Raw genomic sequence first — 20,294 nt, forward strand, 5'->3', positions numbered from 1 at the left:
CTACAGGAAAAAAAATAATATTTATCCGTCACAGTTATATAAGAGGGACAACAGAATGAAGTGTATACTTGGTTGAGACTCAGGTATATCAGAGAAATTAGGTAGGAAAGAATGGAAGATGCTGCCAAATATAAAGGAAATATTAGTGAATCCAAGTGCAGCTGGCCTTTTCCTAATGTTGAACGACTTCTAATTGTCCCCTAATCTTGTCGTTATTACCTGTTGGGAAGCTGAGCAGAAAAATCTGCTTACTGAGGAGTGCTGAACATACATGAACCTGGGTGGGTAAGGAGGTGAGCTGTACTTCCCTGCATGCTGGTTAACTCCTTAACTTTAAAGAAAAGGATATTATAGATTTCATTGTCTTAGAGATGCTGTACTATTTTTTCCCAAACTTTTCTGAATTCATATATTAGTGGACACCTGTTCATTTTCAGACAGACACATCTCTGCCAAAAGTCAAATAAGCAAAGAACCCCACAGGCTAAGTGCTATTTTCCCTGTCTTATAGATGAGGAAGCTAAAGCTTAGCAAGTCATACATCTATAGTCACACATAAATTGAGGAGGAAAAATGTGCTAAAAATTCCTCATGCTCAAGTTTCATTTATCAGAAATAAATGAATAGCTTAAAGACTTAAAAATGAAAGTCTCAAGTTCAAAAGATGACTTTAGTTGACAGAAAAGAAATCTACATACAATGGGAAGGCCAAATGAGAACTAAAGTATACAGACCAGATCAATTTAGTTCAGCAAGACAAATGGTTCTTAATCCTGAGCCAATCTGTTTATTATTGAAACTTGGGAGCATAACTGAAAAAATTACAATTTAACGTATAACCATTAAGAGTTTAAAAAACTCTAAATTGATGTTGGACAGAGCTGTGTATAGTCTGTTTTTAACATTACTGTATGCTGAAAGGACAGAGGAAGAGCAGGAAATTCCAATCTACAGAATATTTCCAGAAGAAAACATTTAGCAAGGTGAATGTAGAGCGCTCTCTTATTTCAGCAAGATGGAAAGGAAGCAGTCTCACTACAGGCTGGTCTTTTTGACTTCTGGATTAAGACAACTCTATCTCCCAGTGAAGAATTCAATTATGATTCTTTTAAAAACATCATGCTTTTAGAAGACACTAAGCATGCAGGATGAGTAAATCCTGCCAATGTATAACTATAATTTAAAGGTGTATACAAATCATTTGAAGGAAACAAATATTTGTTTATTAAAAACACTCATCTTCAAACATTCAGTCATTCAGAGAGAAATTTTTAATAAATTCTAGGTAAGAAAATATTATCCAGGCCAGTTACCTTTGTTCTCAAATAAGACTTACAGCAAGGAGAGTTCCGATGGTATAATCAGGTTCTCCACTAAGAATCAAGGAGGTTCCATACCAAAAAGCAAGTCCGTAGGTTCCATTCATAAAGAAGTACACAGCACCAAGAGAGAGTTTTGAAGCTATAGCTTTTTTCATGCCAACATTCTTTGCATCTTTTAGATTCTGAGTATACCTTAAAAAGACAAAACACAATATAATAGCCTTGGGGGAAAATAAAACCAAGCAGATATTATCATAATTAAAGGAACAGACCTTTGAATTTCTTTTTCCTGGGCCCCAAAGGCTATGACTGTTCAGATTGATAACAAGACTTCTGCTACAGCCCCAGCTTTGGAATAAGCATTTAATTCCTTACTGGACAATGAGATAACTATCTGTAATAAACAAAGACCACAGTTAACCAAAGAATAACCTGGGATGGACAAATATCATATGATATCACATATATGTGGAATCTAAAAAAAGGCAACAAATGAACTTATCTACAAAACAGAAGTAGAGTTACAGATAAAAAATAAACTTATGGTTACCAAGGGGGAAGGGGAAGGGAGGGATAAATTGGAAGATTGGGAATGACACATACATACTACTATATATAAAATAGATAACTAATGAGGACCTGCTGTATAGCACAGGGAATACTACTCAATACTCTGTAATGGCCTATATGGGAAAAGAAGCTAAAAAAGAGTGGATATATGTATAACAGATTCATGTTGCTTTACACCTGAAACTAACACAACATTGTAAATTATACCCCAGTAAAAAATTAAAGTGTGATTGATTATCAGAAAAAAAAAAAAAAGAATAACCTGGGGTAGTAACAAGGTGAAGAGAATTCAATTCAGGTAGAATCTAGAATAACAGAATTTTACTATTGAAAAGGTACTTATCACTTATTCTAACACCATCAGTTTGCAAATGAGGAAACCAATGGTCACGGGTATTGACTTTTTAAAGCCTCACCACAGTGAACAAGCTTAGCTTAACGTAACCTAGAGTCTAAATCTCTATTTTTCCTTCTAATAGAGCTTCACTGTTTTTTCTCTGTGCTTTTAAAAGCTTAGAAAATGAGTATCTATATTAATACAATTTAGAAAAATTTGATTTGGAGAAGGATATTAGGGCCACAGTTCTTCTTATGTGCACCCTGGAAATCAGTGTGCCTGATGTGACTTGATTTGATTTGTTATTATGTAAAAAACAAGACTTCCAGAGAGTATGAGTCACAGAGCTGTGGCACGAAGAGGAATATGACTCCTGAAACTAATACTACATAATGCAGCCTGCCTAGTAAACACTGTATCGCCACATAGTAAAATGTGAGATTTTGGAGAGAGAGAGAGAGAGAGAGAGAGAGAGAGAGAGAGAGAGGAGACTATCATTCTTGGTGATATTAGTCAGGTTTACCAGATTTATCAAAAATTTTAATACAGAATGTGCCTTTTTCTTTATTATACACCCCACTTACTATTCCTTTAATTGGTAAAGGATTTAATTTAGTAATTAGCATAAGAATTCAATGAAAGGAAGAAAGGAAATTGTCTTCAGAGTTGTGAGTCTGTAACTACAGCTTGCTCATATAACAAATCTATCCATTTTCAAAATACATTCCACATAATTGGAACTAATTTTATGTAAGACATGCACAGATGTTTGTTAAAGCAGAAGGTAGTATAAACTGAGTAATACTCATTATTTACTGATTTCACTTAATAAAGACAGCTATCACTGGAGGGGAAGCTGCACATAGCACAAAACCTTGTACATAGCCAGTATTCAATATGTGTTTGCCCAATTAAATTGAACTGAAGGATGCTAGAAACCATCCAGCCTGGCTTCTTTAGTCATTTAGATAATTTTGACTTTACTTGCTTCCTACTTGCAATTAGTTAACAACAATAGCAGACTTTAGTTTCCCCACTGCTGTCCTTTTAAATTTCATTGTCCACTTCACTTCTTGGGCAGTTAAGGCTCTGATTTTAGTAACATATTGTGGGTAATCTTCCTACTGAGGGGTCCTCATTTCAAATAAGCTGGGGATGAAGATTTTGACAAGGGTTACAAGGTCAACACTAGAAGTCACACTAAATAAAGATCTGCTGTCTATACACCCAAGTCTATTGTGAAGGAATTATTCAAACACAGAATATTTTTGTTGCTGAAAATTCTTATTTGGTTGAATTTGTATGTTGCTAGCAAATAAACTCAGCGAATTTTATGGCTTTGACTTCCATAAAGAACAACTGGTTTTGAAAATTTTTTAACTCCAAAAAAACCCCAAAACAAAACAAAACTCCATCTCTTAAGAATACACTGTGCCTCCAATCTAGGAAATGGGTATACACATTGGTAGAATTATATTGGCAGAGATATATATATTTTGCCTTGCACAAAGAGCATTGGTTTCAAAACCAGGCTGTAAATAGATTAATATCTTGTAAAGAGATTAAAATTAATACAGTATAGCAGTGCTAAAAATATAATTTAAATGTAAATACAAAGTTTGTTTTAAAAAATTGAAACAGATTTACATACTACATAAAAATATACATTAGCAGACATTTTAAATGTTAATTCAGAGCTTTATAAAAATATAAACTTGAAATGGCTGACATAAAATAGTCACATAATAGCTCAGGTGTTTACTGTTTTAGGATTGTCTCATTCTGTTCTAGTGAAATGAATTGAAACACATTTATCTGGGAATTTAGACAACACAAGGCTTTCCCAGCATTCAATGTATAACAGCATAAAGCTTTATCCATGCTATTATTTGAAACTGCATTAGGTTCTAAATGAAGTGGAATGTTTTAAAATGTTAGTAAGGTATTAAAACCAAACCTCACTGTAGCCAAATAACTTGAAGATAGAAAGGTAGTTAATATTCCTTCCTACTTTGGGACACAGGAAAAAAAAATAGAAATGCCTTCTTTTTTATACAAACTCAGTAAAATATCTAGTTCACACTCCTGCTTCCAGTTAACACTACATTAGTCATCTTGCCTACCCTAGAAAACATGGCTGCTGAAGCAATTATAAGAGGTGATGTGGACAGAGTCACCAGGGTGAGTTTCCAGCCCTTCACCAAACCAATCGCCAGGCCAGCCGAAAAAGTAGACATGTTTTGAAACAACAGAGCAATCTTGTCTCCAATACCATCATTGATTTTGTTGATGTCACTGAAACAAGAAAATAAATGCAGTTAAGTCATTTATACATCATATATGAGAACAAAGTTGATAAAATGCATATCCATCCTCTTACTCAGTCATGCGAGTATTAAGTTCACCGATGCCACAACTGTCAAACCAGCTGGTGTCCTGAGACAAAATTGAATGAAAAAACTGTTTTTGAATTCTCTTGGTCTGTCGAGCTGCAGTCATAACCCCAAAGGAAATCTGTATGTAGCCAAAAACCAAGGCAGTAACTCCTATTCCAACATAATACAGGATCAACCTGAAAAAAAGATTATTGGAAATTTTAGTGAGACTGAAGCACAACTTTTTTCCCTTGTTACCAAAAAAATGAAATCTGTCATAATATTTGATTAAGAGTATTTGGGCTAAAGCCTATAAGATAACTAAAAATAAACCACCATGAGAAAGACTGAAGTATGCTGATGTAGGAATCTAGGTTACCCTTGTAAGATGTTTAGAGTATGTCTCTCTTATACTATTAGCAAAGATTAGCATTTCAAAACATATTCGCTACTTATAGCTTCTGTCCATATTTTTAATACTTTCATTTGAAAATGTTACATTGATGTAATTATGATAGCTGTATGTGGAAAAGGAGGGTAAAGAAATGATAGTAGTCAAAAGCATTTTATAAAACTCTTTAAATACATATACTTAAAATCCAAAATTCAACTTAAGGAATTTACCCTAAGGAAATATGTACAAAGATTAATCTAAATGACTGTTCATTATAGCATTAATTATAATATATAAAATTGAAAACATTCTAAATAGCTACCAGTAGGAGACCAGATAAGAAATGTAGTCATTTCATACCAAAATCTATGGAATGCAGCAAATGCGATACTAAGGGGTACTAAGGGGAAGTAGGCCTATAAATAAGAAAAATCTCAAATAAACAATCTAGCTTAACACCTAAAGGAACTAGAAAAAGAAAACAAATGAAGCCCAAAGTCTGTAGAAGGAAGGAAATAATAAAAATCCGAGCAGAAATAAATGAAATAAAGACTAAAAAGACAATGGAAAAGATCAATGAAAAACTAAGAGCTGGTTCTTTGAAAAGATAAACGAAATGGACAGACCTTTAGCTAGACTCACTAAGAAAAAAGAGAAGGCTCAGATAAACAAAATCAGAAACAAAAGAGGAGAAATCACAAGATACCACAGAAATACAAAGGATTATAAGAGAATATAATGAACAGCTATTTGCCAACAAATTGGACAACCTAGAAGAAATGGATAAATTCTTAGAATCAGGCAAGCTTTCAAATAAACAAACGGGACTACACCAAACTAAAAAGTTTTGCACAACAAAGGAAATTATCAACAAAATGAAAAGATGACCTATTGAACGGAGGAAGATATCTGCAAGTCATATATCCAATAAAGGGTTAACATCCAAAATATATAAAGAATTCATAAAAATCAACAACAAAAAAACAAACAACCCAACTAAAAAATAGGCAGAGGATCTCAGTAGACATTTTTCCAGAGAATGCATACAGATGGCCAAGAGACACATGAAAAGATGTTCAACATCACTAATCATCAGGGAAATGTAAATCAAAACCACAATGAGGGCTTCCCTGGTGGCGCAGTGGTTGAGAGTCTGCCTGCCGATGCAGGGGACACGGGTTCGTGCCCTGGTCCGGGAAGATCCCACATGCCGCGGAGTGGCTGGGCCTGTGAGCCATGGCCACTGAGCCTGCGCGTCCAGAGACTGTGCTCCGCAACGGGAGAGGCCACAACAGTGAGAGGCCCGCGTACCGCCAAAAAAAAAAAAAAAAAAAACCCACAATGAGATATCACCTCACTTCCATCAGAATGGCTATTATACAAAGACAAGAAATAACAAGTGTTGGCGAGGATGTGGAGAAAAGGGAACCCTTGTGCACTGCTGGTGGGAATTTAAATTGGTGAAACCACTATGGAAAACAGTATGGAGATTCCTCAAAAAATTAAGAATAGAACTATCATATGATCCAGCTATTCCAATCTGGGTATTTATCTGAAGAAGTCAAAACCACTAATTTGAAAAGATATATGCACCTCTACATTCATTACAGCATTATTTACATCCAAAAATATATAAAGCCAAGATATGAAAACAATCTAAGTGCCCACCGATGGATGAATGGCTAAAGAAGATGTGGTATACACACACACACACACACACACACACACACACACAGTGGAATACTACTCAGCCATAAAAAAGAAAAAAATCTTTCCATCTGCAGCAACATGGATGGACCTTGAGGATATTATGCTAAGTGAAACAAGTCAGATGGGGATAGACAAATACTGCATGATTTCACTCATATATGGAATATTTTTAAAAAGCAAAATAAATGAACAAACAAAGCAAAAATAAAACTAACACATAGATACAGAGAACAGAGTAGTGATTACCAGAGGGGAAGGGAATGGGAAGAGGGTGAAATGGGTGAAGGGGGTCAACTGTGTGGTGATGAACGGAAACTAAACTTTTGGTGGTGAGTATGCTGTAGTATATACAGAAGTTGAATTATAATGTTCCATTATAATTATAATGAAACTTATATAACGTTATAAACCAATGTTACTTCAGTTAAAAAGAAAAAGAAATGTAATCATTTAATAAACCTATACTGGGTGTCCACTAGTATGAAGTTCTAGAAATAAATACAGTCAAGAGTAAGATAAGAAGTCCCTATTCATGAAGAGTTTACATTCCTGTGTGAGGAGACAGACAACACACAAAGAAAAAGAATTTTAGGTTGTTTTATGTGGAAAGTAAACAGGGTGATAAGTCATGGAATAACTGGTGGGTAAAGGTGAGTTGGGAGAGCTAGTGAAGATAAAAAGAGTGATTAAGAAAAATTTCCTTGAGGAAATGATATTATGGCTGGGATCCAAAAGGAGAAATGGAGCCAGCCATAAAAACGCAAGAAGAGCATTCCAGGGACAGAGAACAGCAAGTAATAAGGTCAGAGGCAGGAAAGAGCTTAGCTTGTTCCCAGAAGAAAAAAAGTCCAAAGAGTTATGAAATTATGAGGCTGGAGAATTTGGCATATCATAGGGCTCTTAGCTATGGTGCGTTGTACAGGTTTTCTTCCAAGAGAAACAGAAGACCATTTAAGCGTAGAATGTTCTTATCTATTCAACTTTTAAAAATATTAGTCTGGGTCCTCTGTGGAGAATGGATGGAGGTTACAACAAAGCAAAACAGACAGTTTACTTAGGAGGTTATTGCAGTGGTCAAGGTGAGAAGGATGGAGGCTTGGATGTAGATGGTAGAAGCTGATTGCCAAGAAGCAGACAGATTCTAGATATATTTTGGAAATACAACAACAAACAAGAATTGCTAATGTAATGGATGTGAGGAATGCAGGAAGGGAAGAAAGTAAGGATAACTCCTTAGATTTTGTTTTCAGCAACTAAGTGAATGGGGTGCCATTTACAGATGTGGGAGACTGAGACAGGGACAGATTTGCAGGAGATATCAAGTGTTTTGATTTAGACATAAGTCTGACATGCATATTAAACATCAAAGCGGTTATCAAGTAAGAAGTTGAAAATGAGAGACTGAAGTGCTGGAGAGGGGTATAGGCTGGAGATGGAAATTTGAAAGTCACCAGCTTACAGGTGGCAATTAAAACAAAGTATTGGCTGAGATCATCCACAGAGACACAGAATAAAGTATAGATAAAAAAGAGGACAAAGGACTGAGCTCAGGGACTCTCCAAACATGGTAGAGTTTAAGATGAAGGCAAAGAGCCAGTAAAGAAAGCTGAGAAGTGGCCAATGAGGTAGTTGGAAATCCAGGAGAGTAACGTACCAAGAAAAGCACAGAGGACCATACACTTGAGTCTCATTATTCCCAGATTCTGTGTTGGCAAATGTGCCTGCTCAATGAAATTTATTTGTAATCAAAAATCAATTTTTTTTTGTTTTCATTGTTATTTATAGACATGTGTAGAGTGGCAAAAATTTTGAGTTACCCAACACAGGTACTCCCAGCTCAGGCTGAACAAGGCAACACTCTGCTTTTTTGTTTGTGCCCTCATACTGTAAACAAGTGTCATTTTTGTCATCTAGGTAGTGGCAAGTTTTTCTAATTTTTGTGCCTTTTGTTGATGTTTTCACTGTTTAAAACGACTCTCAAGAAGCATGCTGAAATGCTGTCTAGTGATCCTAAGTCCACGGAAGCAGTGATGTGCCCTATGGCACATGAAAATACATGTGTTAGTTAAGCGTCGTTCAGACATGAGTTATAGTGCTGTTGACCGTGAGTTCAATGATAATCGATTGATGAAAATGTTGTGACTGGAGGTTCACAGAAACCAGGAAGCAATGGTTCAGTATCTGCTTATTCAGTGTTCATGATGACTTTAATAGAACATAATTATTACAATAACAATAATTGACTGTTTTCTAATAAGAGGGACTGTTCAAGGACAGCATAGAACACTATAGGTTTAATAGAAATCTTACTGAACTTTTTTTAATGTTGTGGGGAAAATGTTTGCAATATTGTAAGAGAAAACTGGGTTAAAGATCAAATGCAAAGGAGAAAATAAAGACTTGTACACCGAAAACTACAAAATATTGTTGGCAGAAATTAAGGAAGATCTGAATAAATGAATTGGAAGACTCAATGTTGTTAAGATGACAATCTGCCCAAACTAATCTATAGATTCAATTAATCCCTGTCAAAATCCCAGCAGGCTATTTTGCAGAATTTGAAGAGTAATCCCAAAATATGTGTAGAAATATATGTGGAAATGAAATGTCTAAAAAGAAGATTGAAGTTGGGGGACTTTCATTTCCTGATTTTTAAAAATTTATTTATTTATTTATTTAAACTCTAAAACTATAGTAATCAAGGCAGTGTGATACCAGCATAAGGATAGACTGTCAATAAATGCAACAAAAATGAGAGAACAGAAGCTAGCCCTTACATTTATGGGCATGTGATTTTTAGCAAAGGTGCCAAGGCAATTCAATGTAGAAAAAATAGTTTTTTCAAGAAACAGTCTTGGGACAAATGAAAAAAAGAAGTGCAAAGAAGAAGTGAGGCCCTTACCTCACAACAGTCACAAAAATGAACTCAAAATGGATCATAGACCTAAGTGTCTGAGCTAAAATGTTGAAATTCTAGAAGAAAATGTAGACGAGAATCTTCACGATCCTATGCAAAGAATTCTTAAATCCAAAAGGAATATCCATAAAATAAACACCTGGTAAACTGTACCTAATCAAAATTTAAAACTTTTCTGTTTCAAAAGAAATCTTTAAGAAACTGAAAAGACTAGCCACACATTAGGAGAAAATATATGCCAATCATATATCTTACAAAGAACTTGTATCTAGAATTTACAAAGAACTTTCAGAATTCAACATTAAGACAAACAACACAATAAAATAGGCAAAATATCTGAATATGCGCTTCACCAAAGAAATATATGAATGCTTAAAAAGTAAATAAAAAAATGCTCATTAGGGAAATGCAAATTAAAGTCACAATACGATACCACGTCATACCTACACAATAGCTATAATAAAAAAGACAATAACAAGTGTTGGTGAAGATGTGGAGAAACTGGAACACTTACACATTGTGGTGGGAAAGTAAAATGATATATCCACTTTGGAAAACAGTTTGGCAGTTTCTTAAAAGGTAAACATAAACTTACCATGTGACCCAGCAATTCTACTCCTAGGTATCTAACCAAGAGAAATAAAAACATATGTCCACACAAAGATTTATATATCAATGTTCATAGATTCATTATTTTTAAATAGCAAAGAAATGGAAACACTCCAGAAATCCATCATCTGGTGAACAGATAAACAAAATATGATATATCCTTGCAATGGATTACTATTAAGCAATAAAAAGGAATAAACTACTGATTTACATCATAACATGGATGAACCTCGAAATCATTACATTTAATAAAAGAAGCCAGGTGCAAAACCCTACATGTATGTTTCCAAGCACACGTAATGTCTAAAAAATGCAAAGCTTTAAAGATAGCAGATAAGAAGTTGCTTGGGTCTGGGGTGGAAATGGGGATTGATTGCAAAGGAGGAATCTTATTTTCAGAATAATTGTTTGATAAGTAAGACAAAGGCACAGACAACATTAAAACATTAAAATTACAGAAAACCATAAGTCATTGTATTTGGAAAATAGGTAAAATAAAATTTTTCAGTTCTTGATTATTATAGATGTAAGAGGTATTATCTTATCCCCACCAAAAAAGTTATATAAAACAAGGTTTCCCAGAAATGTGTTCATCAAAACATTAGCTCAGCAGGATGTTTAGTTTCCATAGTCAAACAGGTTTGGAAAGCTTTGATTAAATTTAGCCTTAAGTATGCTTATCTGTCCTAAGTGTATCCAAAGAGGCTGTCATATACAGTGTTTTCTGAACCATTTTGACTATGGAACCCTCCTTCACCATATACCTCAAATATTTCCAAAACAGTACACTGGTTTGAGAAACAACAGCATAACAAATACAACATTATAAATGTTAAGAATGTTTCCTTATAAGTTTAGTAATCTCTTAATAACCATACATAGATTACATAGACATACCTTATTCTCCCTTTTATTATCTGTTTTTAAGATAGATGCCCCTATTTTTAAAAGTTCCAAACATTTTTGTAAGAAACTCATACTTAATGATTGTAACATCAGAACCCTGCTTTAATATTGTAAGACTAGAATTCAGTAGAAGAAAGTTCCTGGATCCTAATCAGGAATTTTTAAAAGATGCAACATAAATACACTTTATGTAAAAAGTGCTAAAAAATAGAAAATTTCCCTCAAAGAAAGTTGAGACTACAGCAAAGCACAACTTGAGGCAGCATTATTCACACTGTAGTCCAGAGCAGCACTGTCCAATAGAATGTTCTGTGATGAAGAAAATGTTCCATATTTGTGCTGTACAATATGGCAGCCAGCCATATGTGACTTGAGCACTTGGCAAGTGACTGAGAATGAGAAACTGAATTTTAAATTTTATCTAATTTTAATTAATTGAAGATTAAGTAGTCACATGAGGCTGTGGCTAACAGTGTGGAAGGTCAAGAATTATGGCCCAGAGGGTGTCACTACAATGTGATGGATGTCTCTTGGGGTTGCGTAGGATGGAGGCTTCATTTTTTGGGGAAAAGATTAAGAGATCACTTAGGTCTGATAAGACTCTGTTAGTTTCAGTGAGACACTACTGAAATCCAGCGAATATACTCAGTAAGTTTGCACAAACTCAACACATGTGACAGAGGAAAGCATACTGCTTAACATACAAGCCTACAAAAACAAAATGTCCCTATAAATTATCTATTTCAGACTTTACAATTAGTAGTCTGAATACAACTTTACTATAATAGTCTGAATAATTAGTCTCCAAAATTAGCCTGAGTAAAACTTTACTCTTTTTATTTATTTTTTTATTTTACTATTTGTTGCACACATCTTCCTGGCTTTTAAAGTTTACAGAACTGGCATTTTTTCTGTAAGTTTTGTAAGAAAAAAATTTTAAAAAGGAAAAAGTAGTAATTTAACCTCTAGGTTATGTACCTTCAGTCCTAGGAAACAAAATTTATATAAAGATGCAAATCCCAAAACAACATTTCTATTGATGTCAATTTTGTCAAAACTGAAAGCATATGAACTTATATACCTTTCAAGTAGGAGAAAAAATTATAGTTACACAATTAAAATTGTGTAATTATATTTTCTATACCAAACAAAAGAAGAGGACATGTTTGCTTTACTCATTTATATGCAATATTAATGATCAGACAAACATTTCAGTTTTCTTCCTTATAAATATTGAATAAAGCAGCATGCAATGAATATGATATTAACATTTCATTTGGACTTACACAATCATATCTTCATTCACCTTCTCTTGAGACTGAGTACAGTTCCGATAATTTGCTGTAAAAAAGTTTTTTTAATTATAAAGGAAATTAATAAACTTATAATTGGCCATGATGTCTTTTATACATAGCCCTCCAAACCAAATATGGTCCCTTCTCAAGAAAATGGACTTAATGACTACACACTGGTTAATGATCATCTTATTTTCTATTCTTTAACCTAAAATTTGAAATTGTTCTCTCTGGTCTCAAGAAGCACACATGCAACATGAAAAATTATAAGGAAATATTAACCATGTAGCTCATAGGTGGAAAGAATTCTTTAGGACATCTCTGATTTCAGGTAACAGGCACGTAAGTAATAGTAATAGAATTTTCCTTTCCTGTCAAAATTATGCATTTAGAATTCAGTTTGAGATACTCCAGGGAGTAATTTAGAAAGTCCAAGAAAAGCAAGAACACAAATGAAAGTTGTAGAGGTAGGAGTCACAAGAAAAATTTAAAAGAAGCTCATCGAAATTTGTTGGGTATAACAAGGATAGCAACATCATAAAATGGTATTTAAATAATCCTTGGTTTACCAGTTTGCCATGTAAACTTTTCTATATATATTCTAGCAAAATCTACTTCATACATTAATTAGTATACCAAGGTTGTAATTTTACCAGAAGCACAAAACAGTGGTTGATATCAACTATCATAATTTTCTTTCTTAAATAGCCATAATAAACATTTGTAATAAATTGCAGACAACATGTTCTTCGTATCTTACATAACCACAGTATCATCACATATGATGATGTCTATGATCTTTATTTATGTGCAAACAATCATTTTACCTTTATTCCATTTTTGGAATTGTGGCAGGAAGCACTTTTAAAGCAGCTTATTACAAATATCAGAATTGACATAGAAGTATTGACATAGAATTGACATATAAAACTCAGTAGAAAGTTTTAATGAAATTTAACTGAGTTAATAAAGAGAATACATATTGTTTCTAAAAGTAGTTCCTACAGTCACACTAAAATGACATAATGTCATTTTGGAGATTATATTAATAGACGTAGAATGTGCGAAAGTTCGGTGCTGGCATAAAAATGGGCCTGTGATCAATATGATAGTTACTATTCATATTTTCAATGGTAGGAGCAAAAAAATCTTCCACTATTATTCTTTAGAAAACAAATGCTAGAAGGTTGACGACATATGCCTTAATATCTCCACTTCTCTTTAATAATATGTTATACCAGTAATATCCATACATTTATCTAAATCTTTATCAACCTCTTTATGTGTTCATTACATTTGAAAAAACACACAATGAAACTCGAGAAACATGGAGAAGGCTTAAACAAAAACAAAATTAAAATTCAGTAATATCAGTCAGGTATGTATTGACTATTCTATCTAAAACTGACAAAGCAATTAATTATAGAGCAAACCTAACCAAAGGAGTACTCCTAAACAGACTGCCCTAGGTTGCTAGGTTTATTCTTTCTCCCTCCTGCCCTCCTTCCCTCCCTCCCTCCTTCCCTTTCTTCACTCACTCATTCACAGAGAGAGAGAGAGAGAGAGAGAGAGAGAGAGAGAGACATATTTGGCAATCAATAAATATCTGCTCAATGAATTGGCAGTTCCATTTGTTTAACAAAGTGGCATCGTTACCTTCTGTCATTAAAATATCAAAAAATTAATAACTGTGTAGACAGGAAGACACATGGAAGATGGAAGCTATGGATTTATTCACGTAAACAAGACTAGGGCATTTGAAAAATTAGGCTTTGGGTGGGAAATAAGAGGGTATGAATTAGTATTTAAAGTCAAATAGGGGGCTTCCCTGGTGGCGCAGTGGTTGAGAGTCCACCAGTGGTTGAGATGCAGGGGACACGGGTTCATGCCCGGGTCCGGGAAGATCCCACATGCCGCGGAGCTGCTGGGCCCGTAAGCCATGGCCGCTGAGCCTGCGCGTGCCGAGCCTGTGCTCTGCAGTGGGAGAGGTCATAACAGTGAGAGGCCCGCGTACCGCAAAAAAAAAAAAAAAGTCAAATAGGGCACAGATGGTCTCCAGCCTGCCAACTCACCTTACAGATTTTGGACTTGCCAGCTTCCATAATTGTGTGAACCAATTTCTTAAAATCTGTCTCTCTCTCCCTCTCTCTCTACATAAACACACACACAGACACACACACACACATTGTATTGGTTCTGTTTCTTTGAAGAATTTTGACAAATACAGATTTTGGTTCTTTGGTCCCTGGCAATACAGAAGAATAAATGACTTAAATGTTAAGTCATTAACATTTAAGTCATTTATTAACATTCTCATTTATTCAATAACGTAACATATTGTTTGACAAGAAAATAATCTGTATTATGAGTTTAATGTTTGTTTTATTTAATGCTTTTGAGTCCCTAGCAATATAGAAAAGTAAATATTGTACTCACTTGTGTTGGTTTTGACTAGACATCCACTGATAAGGCTGTCACTCATTTCTCCTAAAATCAGTGACATTACAGGAAGACAGGCCCCATTTACTAGTGATGCTAGTAATCCTAGGATCATGAGTGTGATGTCCAGTCCATCAGCAAAGCGAAACTGAGGAAAACAAATAAAACATCGTAGCATGACAGCTGTTAAAAACAAACACCAAAAACCAACCTACAGTTTTTGCCATCAAGTAAATGTTATTTTACAAATTAAGAGGCTAAATAAATGTATAAGATCATGGATAAGTATTTATATATTAAGTAAAAAAAAGCCCCTGATCTTTAGGATTTACAATGTACTCTGGAGAAACTATTGACAAATAAGGTAGAAAAATCAGTACAAATTGTAGATCTGTGACACAAGTCAGGTCAGTTGTGCATATAAATCAGAAACTTCCTTCCATTTGGTTGATTCTGAAATAAATTATGATATTTGAAAAGTCTGTAATGACAATATCTTGGCTTAATGAAATATCTTGCCTTATGAAAGTTGATCTTCAAATTTTCAGTGCCCTAGGTGTATCAACGTAACATCAATGACACAACTAAGTGCAGAGAACAGTAACTATCTAGTAAAAATTAGTTCACCAAATGTAATGAATCATATTTTTCATCCTTATTTTAAATTCCTCAAATTTTTTGTATCCAGGACAACATCTATCCTGTAAGTAAGGGTCTATGATAATTTTAAGGTTGTTTGGAATGAGAAAGGAATGCCTGAAAGTCAAATAGTAAACGCTTTGTATTCTATGCTATAATGGGTCCCTACAGCACTATTCCAAAACCAAAACATGAACAAAACTTGAAAAAGTGGATTACTTATCTTACTGAGAGAGGTCAAGATAAAACATATAAGGTATTGAAATAAAATTAGATTTGAATAGCAGCAAAAGGAACTTAGTACATATTTTATGAATGGATATTGAGAAAATTTCATGTTTTTCCATTCACTCATGCAATAGCTAATAAATATTTATGGAGTAACTGCCATAGCATTGTACTCAGTACTACAGACCATAAAAAGGTATCTGCTCCTCCACCTTCCCCTAGAATAGTGTGTTATCTCCTTAATAAAGCTTGTCATGCTCTGCTACTTTCCAAGTTTTTAAATTTTTGACTTTTGAAAAAACAGGCACTGCTGCCTATGTATTTCTAATGACAATGACAACCAGGCTGACATAGAGATTAGGGTCAGTGGAGGTGATGTTTTAGGAACACGTCTGAGAATGTTCCTTGAACATAGTCCCAAAGAATTGTGCTGCCACACTTTTTGATGCATAGGATTTATAAAATATTTATGTAATTTTTTTTATTTTAAAAGGATTTATAACATTTTAAAAATAATAAAAGCAACTCATTTCAATGTATTATCATTGGAAAGTACTGAAATGTAAACATACAATAGCAAGAGTCACTCATAATTCCCCACTACTGAGAAATAACCTCTGATAGCATTTATGCAGCACACACACACACATACACACTTGCCTGCACACACATACACACATATACATGCTTTTTTGGGCAAAATTGGATCATTGTATGGATATTATGTTATTTTTATTATCTCTTATTGTGCAACTTATGGGTTATTTATATATATTGATATTTTTCCTATTGGAAATAATAGTTTAATGAATTCTTTTCTTAAAATTCCCCTTTTCCCCAAATAGATGGAAATTATCAAACAAAAACAATCATTCTATGCACTTCTGACAATTCTCTAAAATTTTCTGATACATAGACATATTTTCTAACTAATTTCACTTACTTTCTCAATAGGTCCAACAACTTGCTGTCTTACTTTGGGCAGTTCTTGCAGTTTTCTGGAAAACAAATGTTTACAATGGAAGGATTACCATGTGAATATAATTTGCAAAAATTTTTAATTAAAATTGTGTTGAAGTGTCAAATTTCACTCATTGGTAACCAGTTTATATCAACACTGACATTTTAAAAGCAAACTTAATGACAGACTACAAAGATTTTTAGTATAATCACTGGGAAAGTTTAAGTCATCACTGGTTGTCTCTACATTATTTAGGTAACAAGACACACATCTGGAGTAGAATTTTTTTTTTATTGTGATAAAAGACACATAACATAGAACTTACCATCTTAACTATTTTTAAGTGTGTAGTTCAGTGGTATTAAGTACAATCGCACCGTTGTGCTACCTTCACCATCACCCACCCATAGAACTCTCATCTTGCCAAACTGAAACTCTATACCCATTAAATAACTCCTCCCCCATAGCCATTGGCAATCACCATTGTACTTTCTGTCTCTAGGAATCTGACTTCTATAGGTACTTCATTTTAGTGGAATCATACAGTATTTTGTTTTTTTCCTGAAGGGCTTATCTTGCTTAGCATAATGTCTTCAAGTTTTATCCATGTTGTAGCACATGTCAGAATTTTCCTCCTTTTTAAGGCTGAATACTATTCCATTGTGTGTGTGTATATATATATCCCACACTTTGTTCATTCATTCACCAGCAATGAACACTTAGGTTTCTTCTACTTTTTGGCTATTGTGAATAACACTGCTATGAATATGGGTATACAAATATCTCTCTAAGTCCTTGTTTTCAATTCTTTTGTATCCAAGAGTAGAAAAGCTGGATCATGTGGTAATTCTATTTTTAATTTCTTGAGGAATCACCGTACTGTTTTCCATAGTAGCTGCATCATTTTACATTCCCACCAACCCTGCACAAGTGTTCCAATTTCTCTATATCCTCAACAACACTTCGTATTTTCTGTTTTATTTTATTACTATTTTTTTAATAGTAGCCTTCCTAATGGGTATGAGGTGGTAGATTAGAATTTTCAAACCCTTTGTAACAAATTACTCAAGAGCAACTGAGAGGTTTAAATGAAAGAAGTTCTATTAAACACACATTAAACAAATGTACTGAGAATTTTGTCCCCCATTGAAAATTTCATTTCTTAGCTCACATTTCAAGGAGTTCCAGATGAAGAATGTAAATTTTTGTCCATTGACTTCAGAGAAATCTGTAATCTGTCAATTACACACACACACACACACACACACACACACACACATAAGATTATGAAACTTTAAAAGAAGGGTGGAGGGGATCAGATTAAATTTTCCAAGAGAGACGTCACAGAAGGATGAACTTCCAAGTCTTTTCTTCAGCTTTATAACATATTGTTCTGGTGGCTTTGATAAATGACAAGTCACTTAATTTTATTCCATCTGAAGTTAATAATTTACTTATGTATTGGGCCAGCTTTCTCTGAGATGATTCATAGATGACAAAAAAATATTCCTGCAAGATTATAAAGGCTACAACCCTTTCTCCCTACCCAGATGTGGATTTTAAAGCTTAAGACCTAGTAAGTTATCTTGTTTTGATAAATTTTGTTTCAGGAATATTAAATAACTAGTGATCTAGAGGGGTTCACTACCGTTTTACAGTTTATACATCAAAATGTAACACAATTATTATGGTAAAAGTGGAAATTAAAGATTTTAAATCATTTCCATTTTAAATCTCTAAATTAATGAATTATAGGTGTAGGAAATTTTATAACACACATACGAACACACACATAGACACCTATTTACGGAAAAAATAATCAGAATCCAATATTTTGTTATGTACCACATGGAATGAAGGATTCATGGAGAATTAAAATATAAATATTCAAGTATTTTCTCTCTATATGCTGGTAAACTATAAGAAATTCAGAAGAATAAATATCTGAAGTAAATACTAAATCAGTAAATCCTGTAGCTATTACACTTCCTAAATTTACTATTAAACCACTTATAACACTGATTATGTTGAAGTCCAGCAAAATGCAAACAGCCCTGCTATTTTTGGAAAAAAACTATAAACATTTTTGCTACAGTTGAGAAAAGGGTAAGGTGTATTTGAAGTTGCAGAACAGTTTTTGTAGAATTTAGGCAAAGCTTACCTATTTCTCTGATAATTTTCTTGCATTTCTTCAACTCTTTCAGAATTTGCCATCTTATTTACAATGTAACTCTTCTGAAATAAAATATTAACAAGTATATCATGATGATGTGAATTTTTATCACTTAGTCGATATAAAGCATTCTTTACATCCCTAACAGCTTCTAAAAAAGCATGCTTCTGAATTTCACCCTGCCCCCACCACCCCCAACTCCAAATAAAGTTTCTGGTTACCTAACTCACCAACTCAGAGTTTTTTATGAATTTATAACTTCTTTGCTTAACTCTGGGCTTAGATTTGGAGCTAATAAAATTCTAGAAATGGAATAAAAGGAGGAAATCCAGACTCCATGAACAATGCATGTTTTCCCAGAATGTTAGATTTTATTCCTACTCTGACCCTGATTTTATTGTTACTGATGAAAATCTTTAAATTAACTATTGCTTAGTTTTCTCTGTAAAAAAACTGATGCAGTAGTTTCTGTTAGCCAGCAGCTTGAAGGACTAAGGTTTTTAGTTCACCAAATATAAGGCAGTTAGAGCTTCTATCATATATGAATTAACCGCTCTTAAAAATTAGAATAGTAAAAAACCTCATTATTAAAATTATATTAAACATAATGTATTATTCCTTTAGATGATACTTTAGGATCTTAGCTTGTCTTAAGTTGCAATTATCAATATAAACTATCATTTCATTGCAAATATGCAGGGATGTTTTTGCCTCAATCTGATTTGTTAGACCATGTAACATATTACCTATATTAGGATGATTATAACAAATACAAATTTAAACTCTAGAGTGAAATTAGTAATTAATTAAATACTTCCTAAGCCTCTGTAAAAACCTGTAAAATACACTTTCAAATAGTATGTTTGTCCATGAAGAAATGATCACAATGAGTCAGAAATGGTTTTAGCACTTGAGAAGGAAGACATGATACATATACATTGGCATATGCTTCCTGTTTTGGAAACCAATGGTCATAACTTCATACAAGAAATCTTCATAATTGCTGTACTGATGTTATACCATCTCCAGTTATTTAACGTATATGTAAGTAATTAAACTCTATCAATCATTACACTTTATAGAAATTAACAGTTATATAATAAAACTCATAAATTCATAAAAAGGAACCAAAACAATTTAGGCCTACCTTGGTAAGTGCATGATCTCTTCATTTACACCAAAATTATGTGTAATTTCCCCCCTCAACAAATAACTAACTGCTCTTTCAGAACCGTGTTTTGCTAAGCTTATTTTCTGATCACGCCTTAATATCTGATTACAACAATGGTGAATTTCCAGGTAAAGCACACTGTGTTCTTGTCATACTGTACTTGGGTAACAAAGTGAGCAAAGAAAATTCATTGAGCCAAATAACACTTTTTTTTTAGAATTAAAAATTTTTTTTTAGTTCGCTACAAT

At 33.7% G+C, this 20,294-nt stretch overlaps 1 protein-coding gene across 1 annotated transcript in view; it reads right to left on the minus strand.

Moving 5' to 3' along the window:
- ABCB5 (ATP binding cassette subfamily B member 5) overlaps positions 1-18,916 on the minus strand; it is a 113,677-nt gene extending 94,761 nt beyond the window's left edge. Inside the window, 8 exon segments of the mRNA XM_060019869.1 lie at positions 1,337-1,514; positions 1,595-1,716; positions 4,353-4,524; positions 4,610-4,801; positions 12,427-12,481; positions 14,872-15,022; positions 16,685-16,739; positions 18,864-18,916. Coding sequence (XP_059875852.1) covers positions 1,337-1,514; positions 1,595-1,716; positions 4,353-4,524; positions 4,610-4,801; positions 12,427-12,481; positions 14,872-15,022; positions 16,685-16,739; positions 18,864-18,916 — 978 coding nt within the window.
- Positions 18,917-20,294: the final 1,378 nt, after the last annotated feature.

The sequence above is a fragment of the Delphinus delphis genome, chromosome 9 (assembly GCF_949987515.2).
Source record: "Delphinus delphis chromosome 9, mDelDel1.2, whole genome shotgun sequence".
In the NCBI taxonomy this organism is placed as follows: Eukaryota; Metazoa; Chordata; class Mammalia; order Artiodactyla; family Delphinidae; genus Delphinus; species Delphinus delphis.